Source organism: Salmo salar, chromosome 06, assembly GCF_965601325.2.
Source record: "Salmo salar chromosome 06, fSalSal1, whole genome shotgun sequence".
Classification (NCBI taxonomy): domain Eukaryota; kingdom Metazoa; phylum Chordata; class Actinopteri; order Salmoniformes; family Salmonidae; genus Salmo; species Salmo salar.
The window spans coordinates 41031134-41046373 of record NC_138296.1 but is presented as its reverse complement, the minus strand read 5'-3'; the positions used below and the strand labels follow the sequence as shown (position 1 = coordinate 41046373).

The following is a 15240-nucleotide window of genomic DNA, read 5'->3' as shown; positions in this document are numbered from 1 at the left end:
GTCCTCTGACCTCTCACCCTCTCATCATGACCAATGGGGTTCCACAATACTCACTGGCCACTTGGTGATGTCATCGGGCCATTCATGCGGTGCCACCGATGCTGGCTCTAGACAAATCCTGTCGTGGGGAGAAAAATATTGATGAAATATTAGTATGGATATACAGTTCAGTCAGTGGTCCCAATAAGCACACAGTGTAACTACAGTAGCATGAGGAGTGTGACGGCGTACTGCTGAATGTAAGAGTGGTTCTCTCACCGGGGGTCCTGATGGCACACTGAGCCGTACTGCCTGTCTTTGCCCTCCAGCTGAGGGGTGCTGTGATGCCGCGGCCACTTCACCCACACGGCCAGAGTACTCTGAGACAAAACAAAGATGGAAAGGAAAACAGATTGACCCCTGAATAGCTCTTTCGTGGAGGTAGAGTGCAAAAGAGTGAGAGAGACAGAGAGAGAGAGAGAGAATAGGTCGGCTCAGGGACTCACGACTCACCGAACACTCCTCCTCTGAGGTCTGTAGACAGCCGGAGCGGTCGTTGCGTACACAGCAGGCAGAGTCTCTCTCTATGTCTCGCTTGTCCCGGATCAGGTCGTGCACCTGCCGGTCCTGACGCATGCAGGGAGAGTACTTGGCCCCCAGGTGGATCAGAGCCTCCTAACGAGGGAGACAGATGGCATGCAGACAGTCAGGAATAGACACACAGAACACCATCACTGTATCAGGTTCTAGTTAAAGCGCCCACATAAGTACCTTCCAAACTGAAAGGATAGGACATATCTGGTCATGGACCAGAATGTTTGAATGAAAAAAAGGGGAGCAATGTGAATGTGCTTACTGAACTGGGCCCGACCCAGAAGTTCTCTTGTTGTACAAACTTGACATTTTCATATACACCTTTGTTTCTTAGAACCTGGGGAGGAAAACATGTCATATTTCAAGTTGATCCTGGAAGGACGGAATAGAAGGTCATAACGACTGTAAGACCGTTGTAAAGCTGTAATGATTCGTTCAGACGTTTCTTGATTTTGGATTATTTGATTGACATTTCACTGCACTGTTAGGAACTAGTAACACAAGCATTTCACTGCACTGTTAGGAGCTAGTAACACAGGCATTTCACTGCACTGTTAGGAACTAGTAACACAAGCATTTCACTGCACTGTTAGGAACTAGTAACACAAGCATTTCACTGCACTGTTAGGAACTAGTAACACAGGCATTTCACTGCACTGTTAGGAACTAGTAACACAAGCATTTCACTGCACTGTTAGGAACTAGTAACACAGGCATTTCACTGCACTGTTAGGAACTAGTAACACAAGCATTTCACTGCACTGTTAGGAGCTAGTAACACAAGCATTTCACTGCACTGTTAGGAACTAGTAACACAAGCATTTCACTGCACTGTTAGGAACTAGTAACACAAGCATTTCACTGCACTGTTAGGAACTAGTAACACAGGCATTTCACTGCACTGTTAGGAACTAGTAACACAAGCATTTCACTGCACTGTTAGGAGCTAGTAACACAAGCATTTCACTGCACTGTTAGGAGCTAGTAACACAAGCATTTCACTGCACTGTTAGGAGCTAGTAACACAAGCATTTCACTGCACTGTTAGGAGCTAGTAACACAAGCATTTCACTGCACTGTTAGGAACTAGTAACACAAGCATTTCACTGCACTGTTAGGAGCTAGTAACACAAGCATTTCACTGCACTGTTAGGAGCTAGTAACACAAGCATTTCACTGCACTGTTAGGAACTAGTAACACAAGCATTTCACTGCACTGTTAGGAACTAGTAACACAAGCATTTCACTGCACTGTTAGGAGCTAGTAACACAAGCATTTCACTGCACTGTTAGGAGCTAGTAACACAAGCATTTCACTGCACTGTTAGGAACTAGTAACACAAGCATTTCACTGCACTGTTAGGAACTAGTAACACAAGCATTTCCCTGCACTGTTAAGAGCTAGTAACAAGCATTTCACTGCACTGTTAGGAACTAGTAACACAAGCATTTCACTGCACCCGCAATAACACCTGCTAAACTGTGTACGCGACCAATAAACTTTGATTTGATTTGACCAGGGAAGTGAGGTGGTACTCACAGAATCAACCGTCTCGTGCTGGGAGAAGCCCACGGGGGCGATGCCATAGATGCAGACAGCCAGGATGGTGATCAGCAAGTGGACAACAGTGATCCAGTACGTAAAGAAAGGCCTGATGGAAACACAATGTCCACATTAGAAAACAACGGTTTTAACACTAGAAGTGCTCTACTCTACACCAACGGTCTCATATATTGGACACGCTGAGCCTCAGCATGGTCTTAGAGACCATTACCTATGGTCATCCATGTCCTCTATCTGCCTCTTCACATAGCTGTCGATGCGCTTGCGGTAGGTCCGGTTGGTGAGCTTCCCCACCATGCCCAGCCCGTAGGGCCTCTTCTCCCGAGCAAACAGCTTCTTGACGGGCACAACGATGCGCTGCCCCCGTCGCTGTCCGTTCACACTCACCACCTCCTGCCGCAAGGGCACCTTGGGCGGTCCTGGGGTCCCCTCTTTGGCCTTACGCCACCCTCGCTCCAGAGGCCTGGGAGGGGAGGGGAGACAGAGAGGAGGATGGGTAAAGTCAGTTTAAAGAGGAACCCACCACAGAACCACCCGTGGGGAGAGTGTGGGTTCTCTTTTAACCAAACACTGTGTCAACACAACTGGATGGTTCACTGAGATGCTCTGGTAGTGTATTGGATTTTGGCAACAGGAAACCAAAGATAGTGTAGTCATTTCGGATGTTTCTGTGTACTTGTTGTCATGATGAGTGTGCCTGACTCACAGCATGAGATGGCTCCTCTCCAGTTCACTCTTGTCCAGAGCGCTGCCGGTCAGCTCTGTCTCGTCCAGCTTACTGCCCTCCTCCTGCACCACATCCATCATAGCCGCCTCCGACGGAGACTCAAACACCTCGTCAGCGTATGTGGACAACTCCTCCTGCATCAGACAGTCCTGGGGGAGGGATTGGGAGGGGGTAGGCCAGGTCTGAGAACAGTAGTGGGTGGGAACTAGGCACAGGAGATTTCCCTGGTCAGCTCACACATGGTTAAGGAAAAACTCCTGGCCGTAATGAAAACACATGGCCAATCACAGGCCTTTAGACTCTATCCCAGGCTGCAACTCTGTTAGAGACCTCCAGGGGGTGCTGTATGATCTCTTTTAGATGGAGGCTTGAGATGAGTTTCTAACTAGAGTAGATGAGGACATGTCCTTACTCTGGCGAAGAAGGATGTGTCCAGCTCATCAGGTAAGTCCACCACGTCCTCCTCCATGAAGCTGGCAGGGGTGAAGCTGCGTCTCTGCATCCGCCGCAGGGTGACGTTTTCCCGCAGGGGGCGCCCCTGAGACCCACACACACACATAACAACACAACACACACTATAAGCTGTCACCTAGCACAGCAGGCTGTAGTGTTATGTCTAGTGCCATACAGCAAAGAAACGGTGCAGACACACACACACACACACACACACACACACACACACACACACACACACACACACACACACACACACACACACACACACACACACCACACACACACACACACACACACACACTAACATTGAGTTGACTGTATTTTTGCATGTCAGAATTGTTGGAGACAGTACCTCATAATTATAACACATGCATAGTAGGCATATCAGAGCTTGAATACCCATGTTTGTTCATTCCTCCATGTCACTCTTGCACTTCCAAAACGGTAAGCTCTTTCATAACAGTAGTCCTAAGCACAGCACTGCTGCTCTTGAACATGCAGCACAGCACATATTGTGGTCTCCCTCAACACTGAATGGCACGACACAACACAGAGGTAACACAATGTCTCCTTTAGAAAATAAATGTGTCCGCCCCGATGGAACTCAGTGTTGTTCTAGAACACCGGAGGCTGACAGATTCCACACAACTGATCAGGCCATGCTGTTTCACTGAGGGTACCTTATCGATTAAGGGAAGAGTTTGGTCATAGTGGTACTGGGTGGGTATGGTTTGGATCTGTGTGTACAGTACAGTAGAGGGCTTTAGCAGCTGAAATAATAAATCACTTCCTTCAATAGAATATCTCGTCACACAGCAAGCTCACCTTAACCAGAGCTGCTGCTGCCCTGAAGCTCATCTTGGCGACAGACTCCCTCTTGCGTCGCCGCGGCAGCCGGTTGAGGCCTGAGCGGGAGGAGGTGAAGGAGCAGAGGGAAGCGGCGCCGGGGGTGATGGGGGTCTGGGGCACGCTGTAACCGTCCACCTCCTCCACCATACGGAACGCACGCCCCCTCGCCAACGGGTCCACGATCTGAAGATGACAGACACAGGCAGTGCGGTTAAGAGCAGGCTATCTAGGACTGAGTGTATATTGTGAAACTGGATTAAGTTTGAATAATCAACCTAGACTCTAAATGAAAAAATACTGTGGGGTACCACAGGAGACAAATATTGATACATCCAAAAATATGTTATTAAGATCCACAATGAAACCCTCACTGAGGTACAAAAGTAATATAGGTATAATGACCCAAATATATAGATGACAGAGGTACCATACCTTCTGCATGCCAAAGGCGTGTGCTGAGGAGGGTACGTAGAGGGGCGGGGGCGTCTCGGTGCTGGTCAGAGAGATGTTGTCCTGACTGGACAGGTCCATCTGTCGGATCGCCTGGGGCTTCAGACGGCCATAGCGCATGCTGCAGTGGCGTAGACTCTTCCTCTGCCATTTCTGAGTGGCATCGCCGTCCTTACTGACCCCGAACCAGTCCGCTGTGCCCCTGACACCACAAACACCAGCCACTCAGTCCACGGGAAGCACACATCTCACCTCACAAACTCCACCCTACCCACAGAACTCTCTCCGATCACCTAGTTCCGCAGTACTTCTCTCGTAGAGGGAGTCTGTTAACTCCAGCTATCTAGCACAGAGTGCATCAGTAAATGGCCAGAGAGATATAGAGCTGTTATTAGATGTCCCTCCTCAAAGCCCTGTTTGGAAGACTCCTCTAGTAACAGACCATCAGCCAGAGAGAGGGAATAAGCCCAGACATGTTCCAGTCCAGGCACACACCCACATGCCCACACCCACCCACCCACCCACACACACACCACGTCGCTTTCATGGGTCTGGTGTATATTGTATTACTTTGCCTGCCTTTGCAGCATTACAGCACAGTAATAAAGTCATAAACATTTGAATCAATGTAAAGACTGAACTTTCTCCACTCTCAAAGCATGCTGGAGGCATTCTGTTGCTAGAATCCGCAAAAACAAATCTGTCAATTTTCTCCAGATGACTAACTTTAGAATAAAGACATTTTTGGAATGGACTATTCTATTACAATTTTACCCCGTTAAAGGAGTAGTTCACTATTTTACAACATGGCTCCTTGCGCTGAAAGTAGTCTATGGGCCAGGAGAAGCTAATCTACAGTTCAGTTCTCTTTAAACATCCACTACAAACTTCAGCTAACTTTAGCCACTACGGACTTTTTTCCTTTAACGAGTCGGGGCCCCGACGTGAATGATATACTGCTCTCCCGGGGACAGACCCAGATTCTTCTGAGAATTTGTAGGCGATCGAATAAACCCCCACTTCTGCTAGCAAACGTGCAATCTTTGGAAAATAAAATTGTCGTCCTACGTGGAAGATTAAACTACCAATGGGACATTCAAAACTGTAATATCTTATGCTTAACGGAGTCGTGGCTGAACGACGACAGGTGGCTGGCTATACGCTTTATCGGCAGGATAGAACAGCGGCGTCTGGTAAGACCAGGGGCGGCAGACTATGTATATTTGTAAATAATAGCTGGTGCACGATATCTAAGGAAGTCTCAAGGTTTTGCTCACCTGAGTTAGAGTATCTCATGATAAGCTGTAGACCACACTATCATCAAAAATGATATTCCGATTAGTAACCATCACAACTACCCACTGAACCCGTTTTCTCATGGCTCCCTCTTGTCCCTCTGCAGAAGACATATGGTGAGCAATATGTTTGGAACATCGAAACACAACAAAATCACAGTATCAAATTGCAATACATATATAATCGTGAGAATCATGATAATATCGTATCATGAGGTCCCTGGCAATTCCAAGCCCTACTCCCTAGCAACAGTTATTATAGCCCACTAAACTCCTACTGTACCTGTTGCATGTAAAGGATTATTCTGGGTAATATGGACGGATCATCTGAAATACTGTGTCCTGTGTTCCTCTGGGTTGTGGATGGATGTACTATCTCTATCAGTCTGTTAGTGACATGATTGAATTTCTGGCATTCCAGACCAGCTGCCCTGTCCTCCAGGTCGTGGCGTGTCATCAGAGTGTGACAGCCTGCCATCCTTGACCTCGGAGGCTATAAATAGACCTCTGCCTGATGGAACATCTGGAGCGCCTCTCTACCTCTCCGCCTCTCTCTCTCTACCTCTCCGCCTCTCTCTCTACCTCTCTGCCTCACTCTCTCTACCTCTCCGCCTCTCTCTCTCTTCCTCTCCGCCTCTCTCTCTCTTCCTCTGCCCCCCTCTCTCGCTCTCCACCTCTGCCCCCCTCTCTCGCTCTCCACCTCTGCCCCCTCTCTCGCTCTTCACCTCTGCCCCCTCTCTCGCTCTCTACCTCTGCCCCCCTCTCTCGCTCTCGCTCTCTGCCCCCTCTCTCGCTCTCTTCCTCTGCCCCCTCTCTTGCTCTCTACCTCTGCCCCTCTCTTGCTCTCTCTCTCTACCTCTGCCCCCCTCTCTCGCTCTCAACCTCTGGCCCCCTCTCTCGCTCTCTCTCTCGCTCTCTACCTCTGCCCCTCTCACACTCTATCTCTGCCCCCCTCTCTCGCTCTCCACCTCTGTCCCCCTCTCTCGCTCTCTACCTCCGCCCCCTCTCTCGATCTCTACCTCTGCCCCTCTCTCGCTCTCTACCTCTGCCCCCTCACGCTCTCTACTTCTGCCCCCTCTCTCGCTCTCTACCTCTGCTCCCTCTCTCGCTCTCTACCTCTGCCCCCCTCTCTCGCTCTCTACCTCTACCTCTGCCCCCTCTCTCGCTCTCTACCTCTGCCCCCCTCTCTCGCTCTCTACCTCTGCCCCCTCTCTCACTCTCTACCTCTACCCCCTTTCTCGCTCTCTCTCACACTCTCTATCTCTGCCCCCCCTCTCTAGCTCTCTACCTCCGCCCCCCTCTCGCTCTCTACCTCTGCCCCTCTCACGCTCTCTACCTCTGCCCCTCACACGCTCTCTACCTCTGCCCCTCACACGCTCTCTACCTCTGCCCCCCTCTCTCGCTCTCTACCTCTGTCCCCCTCTTTCGCTCTCTACCTCCGCCCCCTCTCTCGCTCTCTACCTCTGCCCCTCTCACGCTCTCTACCTCTGCCCCTCACACGCTCTCTACCTCTGCCCCCCTCTCTCTCTCTCTACCTCTGCCCCCTCTCACGCTCTCTACCTCTGCCCCCACACGCTCTCTACCTCTGCCCCCCTCTCTCGCTCTCTACCTCTGCCCCCCTCTCTCGCTCTCTACCTCTGCCCCCTCTCTCGCTCTCTACCTGTGCCCCCCTCTCTCGCTCTCTACCTCTGCCCCCTCTCTCGCTCTCTACCTCTGCCCCCCTCTCTTGCTCTCTACCTCTGTCCCCCTCTCTCGCTCTCTACCTCTGCCCCCTCTCTCGCTCTCTACCTCTGCCCCCCTCTCTCGCTCTCTACCTCTGCCCCCTCTCTCGCTCTCTACTTCTGCCCCCCTCTCTCGCTCTCTACCTCTGCCCCCTCTCTCGCTCTCGCTCTCTACCTCTGCCACCCTCTCTCGCTCCCTACCTCTGCCCCCCTCTCTCACTCTCTACCTCTGCCTTGCTCTCTCTCTTTTTAGTGGCATGGGAAACATATGTTTATCAAATTAGATTTGTTTTCAAATTCTTTGTGGGTCTGTGTAATCTGAAGGAAATGTGTGTCTCTAATATGGTCATACATTTGGCAGGAGGTTAGGAAGTGCAGCTCAGTTTCCACCTCATTTTGTGGGCAGTGTGCACATAGCCTGTCTTTTAAGAGCCAAGTCTGCCTTTGGAGGTCTTTCTCAAAAGCAAACTCTCTCTCTGCCTCTCTCTGCCTCTCTCTCTCTCTGCCTCTCTCTCTCTCTCTCTCTCTCTGCCTCTCTCTCTCTGCCTCTCTCTCTCTCTGCCTCTGCCTCTTTTTTTCCGTGAGCTGTTGTTTTCTATTGAATCATATAATCTGTACATTCAATAAGGATCACAATACAATGTTCTCTGCCTCTGCCAGTAATCTAATCAGGTGCTGCAGAAGGCCACGCTAACCCAACCCTGCCGTAATACACAAACTAACCAGAATAGCTTAGTTTAAAGAGCAGCTCAGGTTATTTTAAGACTCAAACGCAATTATGGTCTTTTAGTGACTGTAACATCAAATCAGTGGACATGTATTCTATGGTCATAAAGTCTGAGGCGACATTATTGTTGCTTAGTCTTTGGTCTGACCACAACGGAATGCGTTGGTTGTTGTGTATTCCAGGAAAATGGCAGGTCCCTGTGTTAGGCCCCTTTATTATGACCAATTCAGTGTGAGTCAGATGTGTCAATGTGGTGAGTCATATAACAACACCAGTCATAGCACAGAGAGAAAACAACAGCACCCATGAAGAGGCTTATAGCTATAGGCAATGGAAGTCAGTTCATTCAAGCTGTGTCTTTATGTCTGATGCAGCATTCTATCTTACAGAAAACCTGCACTCTCTTGATAATTCTCTCTGTTCTGAACTTCATACTCTTTGTACTCTCCAGATCTGAGCCACCACCAACATAACCTAGGACACAAACATTGGTGGGGTAAACACTTAGCTAAACCTGTGTCAATATGTTATCCATCACAAGATGTTCTGGCTTCCCATGGTTGCACACTGTATGTTAATGTAATGTAATCAGACAGGAAGTGCTGTCCTCATTGGCCAGTGTACTGTAGGCCCAGTCTGACCTCTGACCTCTGGCCTGCAGTACCTGAGCAGGGTTCTGGAGAGAGAGTGATGCTTCCTGGGGCCGCGGCGAGATGCCCGCTGACCCTTAACGGGCACTGTGTTAATCCGCTCAAAGTGCACCCTCCTGCTGCTGGAGACGGGCAGGGGACAGGGGGAGAGGGTAGGAAGGTGAGAGGAGGAGGAGGAGGACAGGGCAGGGGACAGGGGGAGAGGGTAGGAAGGTGAGAGGAGGAGGAGGACAGGGCAGGGGGAGAGGGTAGGAAGGTGAGAGGAGGAGGAGGACAGGGGACAGGGGGAGAGGGTAGGAAGGTGAGAGGAGGAGGAGGAGGACAGGGCAGGGGACAGGGGGAGAGGGTAGGAAGGTGAGAGGAGGAGGAGGACAGGGCAGGGGGAGATGGTAGGAAGGTGAGAGGAGGAGGAGGAGGACAGGGCAGGGGGAGAGGGTAGGAAGGTGGGAGGAGGAGGAGGACAGGGGACAGGGGGAGAGGGTAGGAAGGTGAGAGGAGGAGGAGGAGGACAGGGCAGGGGACAGTGGGAGAGGGTAGGAAGGTGAGAGGAGGAGGAGGACAGGGCAGGGGGAGAGGGTAGGAAGGTGAGAGGAGGAGGAGGACAGGGCAGGGGACAGGGGGAGAGGGTAGGAAGGTGAGAGGAGGAGGAGGAGGACAGGGCAGGGGGAGAGGGTAGGAAGGTGAGAGGAGGAGGAGGACAGGGGACAGGGGGAGAGGGTAGGAAGGTGAGAGGAGGAGGAGGAGGACAGGGCAGGGGACAGGGGGAGAGGGTAGGAAGGTGAGAGGAGGAGGAGGACAGGGCAGGGGACAGGGGGAGAGGGTAGGAAGTTGAGAGAGGAGGAGGACAGGGCAGGGGACGGGGGAGAGGGTAGGAAGGTGAGAGAAGGAGGAGGACAGGGCAAGGGACAGGGGGACAAGGTAGGAAGGTGAGAGGAGGAGGAGGACAGGGAAGGGGGCAGGGGGAGAGGGTAGGAAGGTGAGAGGAGGAGGACAGGGAAGGGGGCAGGGTGAGAGGGTAGGAAGGTGAGAGGTGGAGGACAGGGCAGGGAAAGAAAAAGAAGGAAAGAGAAGGAGAGAAGAAGAGGTGGTGAGCAAGAAACAGCATCTAGAAAAGCGATAAAGACAGAAATAGTGCAAAAAGGAGTAAAGCTTTTCAAGCATTGTAATTGTAAAGGGAAATAAAGTTTGAACATGCATTAGAATCATACACACTGACCAGACAACGAACCAGGCATGCAGAGGGTTTCCCAACTCATTCATTTAGACTGTTGAAGAATCAATGCACACAATCACAGCCACAGTTATTTCAACTTTTATACACTGTAATATGAGCTCATCTGCAGACCCAGACAGGCACTATGATAAAACACACCACAAACAAACACCTACAAATACCAGTCTGTCCTGTCAAACAAATACAGAAGTCTGGTAAAAAATCAATATGCAATCAAACCGCCAAACTGAAGTGGGTGGGGGCAATCAGGCAGAGAAACAGACAGTATGGTCTCATGCCTTGTTACTGGCATCACACAAGTAGCCTACAGTAACACAAACTGGTCAAAAACATGCCATCCATGACTTACACATCTGGATAAAACATGCTTATTTCACACCATCATGACAAGTTCATAATCAAATATTTTCAGTGGGCCCACTGCTCAGCACCAAATCCCATGAAGGTCGTACGATTCCATGTCACAAACATGATCTAACCAATCAACGTGTCCTTCAGTAGCTCCAGAGGGTTGATATGCTCCCCTTACCTCTTGATGGTCTGTGTGATGGAGGACTGGCGTAGCAGGGGCGGCCGGTGGGGGTCAGAGAGGTCACGAGGCGGGGACCGGAGGTGGGAGGGCTCCACTGGCATGCTGATACTGCGGAGGAAACCCTGGCGCTTCACCGGCTGCAGTGGTGAAGTACACACAATGAGAGCCATATTGCATGCAGAGATTCACATACAGTTACAACAGACCACAACACAACACTGTGGGAGAGACAATGAGAAAGCAGGGAGAAGAATGAAGACAAAGACCCAGAGAAGAAGTGTGGGATACAAGGAAAGGCACGCAGAGAGAGAGAGAGAGAGAGAGAGAGAGAGAGAAATAAAGAGAGAGTGAGTGAGTGAGTGAGTGAGTGAGTGAGTGAGTGAGTGAGAGAGAGAAAGAGAGAGAAAAAGAAAGAGAGAAAAAGAAAGAGAGAAAAAGAAAGAGTGAACAATAGGGATAAAGAGAGAGATAGAGACAGGGAGAGAGAGAGAGAGAGAGAGAGAGAGAGAGAGAGAGAGAGAGAGAGAGAGTGTGCGCTGCACCTGAACAAAGGTGGGTGGCTCATCCAGGGACACCTGAGCAGTGGGAATGTCCAGTCTGAGCCATGGAGGCTTCTTCCTCTGCAGGCTGCTGGTGCTCTCATGGCGTGGTTCAGCCATGCTCCCAACACCACCCCACGCCTCCCACCTACAGGGATAGAGAGAGAGAGATGAGATTGATACATATCCATCCTACAAGTGTAATCACATCCTCTTCATCCCTCAGGAGTTTCATTTGAAAGTCTAACGCAACAATTTGTAAATGAAAGCCTGCGAGCATCCCGATAATGATTTGATTTGAAACTTTGATTGGATTTTAAAAGCTTGTGTTGCAGAGTCATTACACAAGATGGTGCTGATGAGCCTTGAGTCACCCCATGTGACAGGGTCTGTACTGCTGTCATAAAACCAGTTAGAAAAGCAGAGAGCGCCAAATGGAGAGATTACCAGATCACAGCTGTTTACTCTTACCCAGAAAGAAGCACAGGGAACCATTTAACAAAGCAATAAATATTTGTGCAGCGGGAGTGGGGAAGTTTATGATCTAAGGACTAATCCCGAAATGCCAGAGATTAAATTGAACTTCATCCCACCTTGTTGTTATATATTGCTCTATTCTCGGCCTATCCCCCGCCAGGCATTTGTGGGAGAGCCTAAATTGCTAGGTCTTTTCCCATGATGCAGCCTCGAGACCACAGGTGGCGCAATGAACCTCGCCGGGCCTCTGTCAGAGAAACCTCCTCATCCCTAGAGCATCGTTATCAACAATCCTTCCCTTCAGCTTGGGTTCTCTCACAGTCTCACTTATCTCTCTGTTTGCAATATCCTGTTATTTTCCTCACTGCTGATTATGGTAAAATAATACCGTGTCCTTCAAACACCAGGGTGGCACTCTTAAAGTGCTCTGAGACATCCTCCTCGGGGGCATCATAGGAAGACTGAAACAATCATTCCCGCGGTGAGGCACATGAATGCGTAAATGAAGACTATTTCCACCGAGAAAAACACTGAAGCGTGCGCCACTGGGTGGTTCCTCACCAGAGAAGCTGTTATTAAACCCGGTGAATGTGAGGAAAAACACTCTCCTCACTTGTCACATGATATTTATCTTTCACAGACTCTCATTTTGCTCAAATGCCCCACAAGACGAGGGATGAGGGCCCTGACGTGGTCTTGTGCTTTCACTTCAGCAGCATCAGAGGGCTATGAGTGGGCTGGCAACAGTCATACAGGGTCACGCATTCCCTTCTATGGTTACAGAGCTTTAGGTCCTTGGAATGTCCATGGCAATGTCAAGCACATCTGCTTTGCGTTGCATTTTAACACACTGCAGGCTCCTGTTTTAGCCCAAGTGATGATGGGAGCGTTCATATGAAACAGAAATCCTGCCACAGAGCCAGCGAGGCTGAAAATGGAGGGCAGTGGAGGGAGGCAGGAGTGAAAGCCCAGGCCGGGGGCGCTGTCCACAGATAGAGAGGAGAGAAGGTGAGGTCAACCACACTGTGCTAGTAACAGCAGCCTGGTCCCAGTCAGCCAAGTCATCATTGACGGCTGGTGTTCACGAGCCATCGATTCACAGCAGGACACACATGCAGTCAGTCCCATCCTGACCTGTCCTATCATGTGTGAAAATGGTCTACAACACACAACTGGGTTCAAGTAGTATTTGCTTTATGTGAAATACTTTAACTGAGTTTGATTGAGCTTGCCTGGTGCAATGGAACCAAGGGAATAGTACCAAAAGTGCAAACCCCGCCAATATGGCACTCCGTGTAGGCTCAATCAAATTCCGCAATTATTTGAAAGAAACACATACTACTTGAACCCAGGTCGGACACAGAGAGAGCGTACTGAACAAGTCCATAAGCTTGTGGTAAATAGCTAGCTACTGTAAAGACAGGGCCAACAAGAGGTCGGTCACTTCACTCATGGATGCCATGTTGAGACATTCTGCCCCACTGCACAGAGTGGAGAGGGGGCTCTGTGGTGGAATGCTGTCCGACCTCACCAGCCTTTATGTCTGGTCAGGAGCTCTGGGCTGTGATGACTGGCCAGGATTAACTGTTAGCTGAGCCAGATGGGAACAAAGCAGGCCAGCCTAGGGTGTGAGGGAGGGTGGTGTGAGGGAGGAAAGAGGGGGAGAATGCCCTCACTGACTTGCAACCAGGTTCTTCTGTGCAGAGGAAGATGAGCAGAGAAAATATCACAAGGTTACACATTTCAAAGCACGGTCACTCAGCTCCATATGAGCTCAGACTTCTAGTGACGGTACAGGTCATGACTGTAGGTTTTCTGACCGGGGTATAAGGCGTAGTGACAGCCTCCCCTTGTCTCCTACTGGGGTGAGTCATGGACCAGGTGAAGCTCTGTTTGACCAGCTAGCAACCAACACCTGGAGGAGGGAAACTTCAGCCCGTCTGTCTTCAGCCTTTGCACTTGTACAAAACACCCACTACAACATTGCTGCCAGAACCACACACACAAACACTCTCTTCTATAGCCCAGACAGCCCTGAAGCTACAGCTCCCATAATTTGCTTTTAACTACAAACTCTAGGGATCTTAGTGCTTAGTGATCCAACACAGCAGAGGCATATGCCCTGGTTCTGCAGATTGTATTGAGGGATGGGAGCCTAATTGTCTTCCACACTCAGTCTCATTTGATTCCAGGCCCTGGAGCCGTGACTGTAGTGTGTTTGAACCGGGACTCAGCCTCTGTCTACTGCTGAATCTACGCTCCACTATCTCCTGGGTTTGTAGCTAACACTGGGGGCTTTCTCCCAACGGTTTTCCTACGGCCAACCCACTTAAATCCTCCCGCCTGTTGCCTGGCTTTCCTCTCATCCTTACTACCCTGTGTACACACTCTGAGCGTAACTCTGAGAGAGGCCAGGTGGTTGACGCATCTGGCACACTGAGACCTATGAAAATCTGAAACCTTAGACAGACCTACTTACAGACTGACAGACACAGACCTACAGACAGGCAGACCTACAGACAGACAGCTGTGTGCTTCGGAAGCCTGTCTCCTTCTCTCTTGTCCTTCAGTCCAGTCCAAAGTCAACATGGCAGCTGACTTGGCAGAGTTCTGAGGCTTGTGTCTGGGGAGGAGGATGGGAGGATGGCAGCCGCAAGCCGGATACTAGGTCTGCAGGCTCCAGGACACCCAGCATGGACACAGGCTGTGGTTATGGCAGTGATCTACCCCGTGGCAGTCTTTAACATGGCAGTCATCTCTCACCAGGATAATGAATGAGTACAGTACATTAGGCCTGCATGAAGGCCAAGGGCCTAGCTAGGATTCAGGGTCATCCATCCCAGCCTGAGAGGCACACTGACTGGACTTTATAGGGAGGAAGTCCTTGAGCAATGGAGATGTCCTTGAGGAGAAATGATGTTGATTGAATTCTACATTTTGGACCCCATCCAAGGACACAGGATTATGATTTTCCCCGACTCCTGACTCCTTATAGTTTCAATTCACATTCAAGTTCCAAAAGGATTGAAGGCAAGTGGCTCAACCATTTATTTATTTGATACTTTCACATTAATGCTTATTACTGCTTAATATTATTACTTGAGTCGAAGACTGTCTAAAAGTTAAAGGTTAAAACTGAATTTCATGCCTGGAGATAGCAACAGTTTTCCCACCATGATAACTACTCTGTCTGTCTGTCTGTCTGTCTGTCTGTCTGTCTGTCTGTCTGTCTGTCTGTCTGTCTGTCTGTCTGTCTGTCTGTCTGTCTGTCTGTCTGTCTGTCTGTCTGTCTGTCTGTCTGTCTGCCTGCCTGCCTGCCTGTCTGTCTGTCTGTCTGTCTGTCTGTCTGTCTGTCTGTCTGTCTGTCTGTCTGTCTGTCTGTCTGCACTCAGCATTCTTAAGGTTAACCATAGCCGGGGGAAGTAGTTTGGGGGTGGGGCTGGACA

General features: G+C 50.0%; 1 protein-coding gene across 2 annotated transcripts in view; it reads right to left on the bottom strand.

The window, feature by feature from the left end:
- rhbdf1a (rhomboid 5 homolog 1a (Drosophila)) overlaps positions 1-15240 on the bottom strand; it is a 47762-nt gene that overhangs the window by 3675 nt on the left and 28847 nt on the right. Inside the window, exons 2-13 of one of the 2 annotated variants that reach the window (XM_045720516.2) lie at positions 11321-11465; positions 10776-10915; positions 4602-4821; positions 4146-4352; positions 3277-3402; positions 2844-3013; positions 2349-2600; positions 2114-2225; positions 836-910; positions 493-654; positions 259-359; positions 55-118 (exon numbers count right to left, since the gene is read on the bottom strand). In XM_045720516.2, coding sequence (XP_045576472.1) covers positions 55-118; positions 259-359; positions 493-654; positions 836-910; positions 2114-2225; positions 2349-2600; positions 2844-3013; positions 3277-3402; positions 4146-4352; positions 4602-4821; positions 10776-10915; positions 11321-11437 — 1746 coding nt within the window. In that variant the 5' untranslated portion in view covers positions 11438-11465. Of the gene's footprint in view, positions 1-54; positions 119-258; positions 360-492; positions 655-835; positions 911-2113; positions 2226-2348; positions 2601-2843; positions 3014-3276; positions 3403-4145; positions 4353-4601; positions 4822-9026; positions 10746-10775; positions 10916-11320; positions 11466-15240 lie in introns of those variants that run through there. The other variant, XM_082976590.1, reaches the window with a different exon arrangement.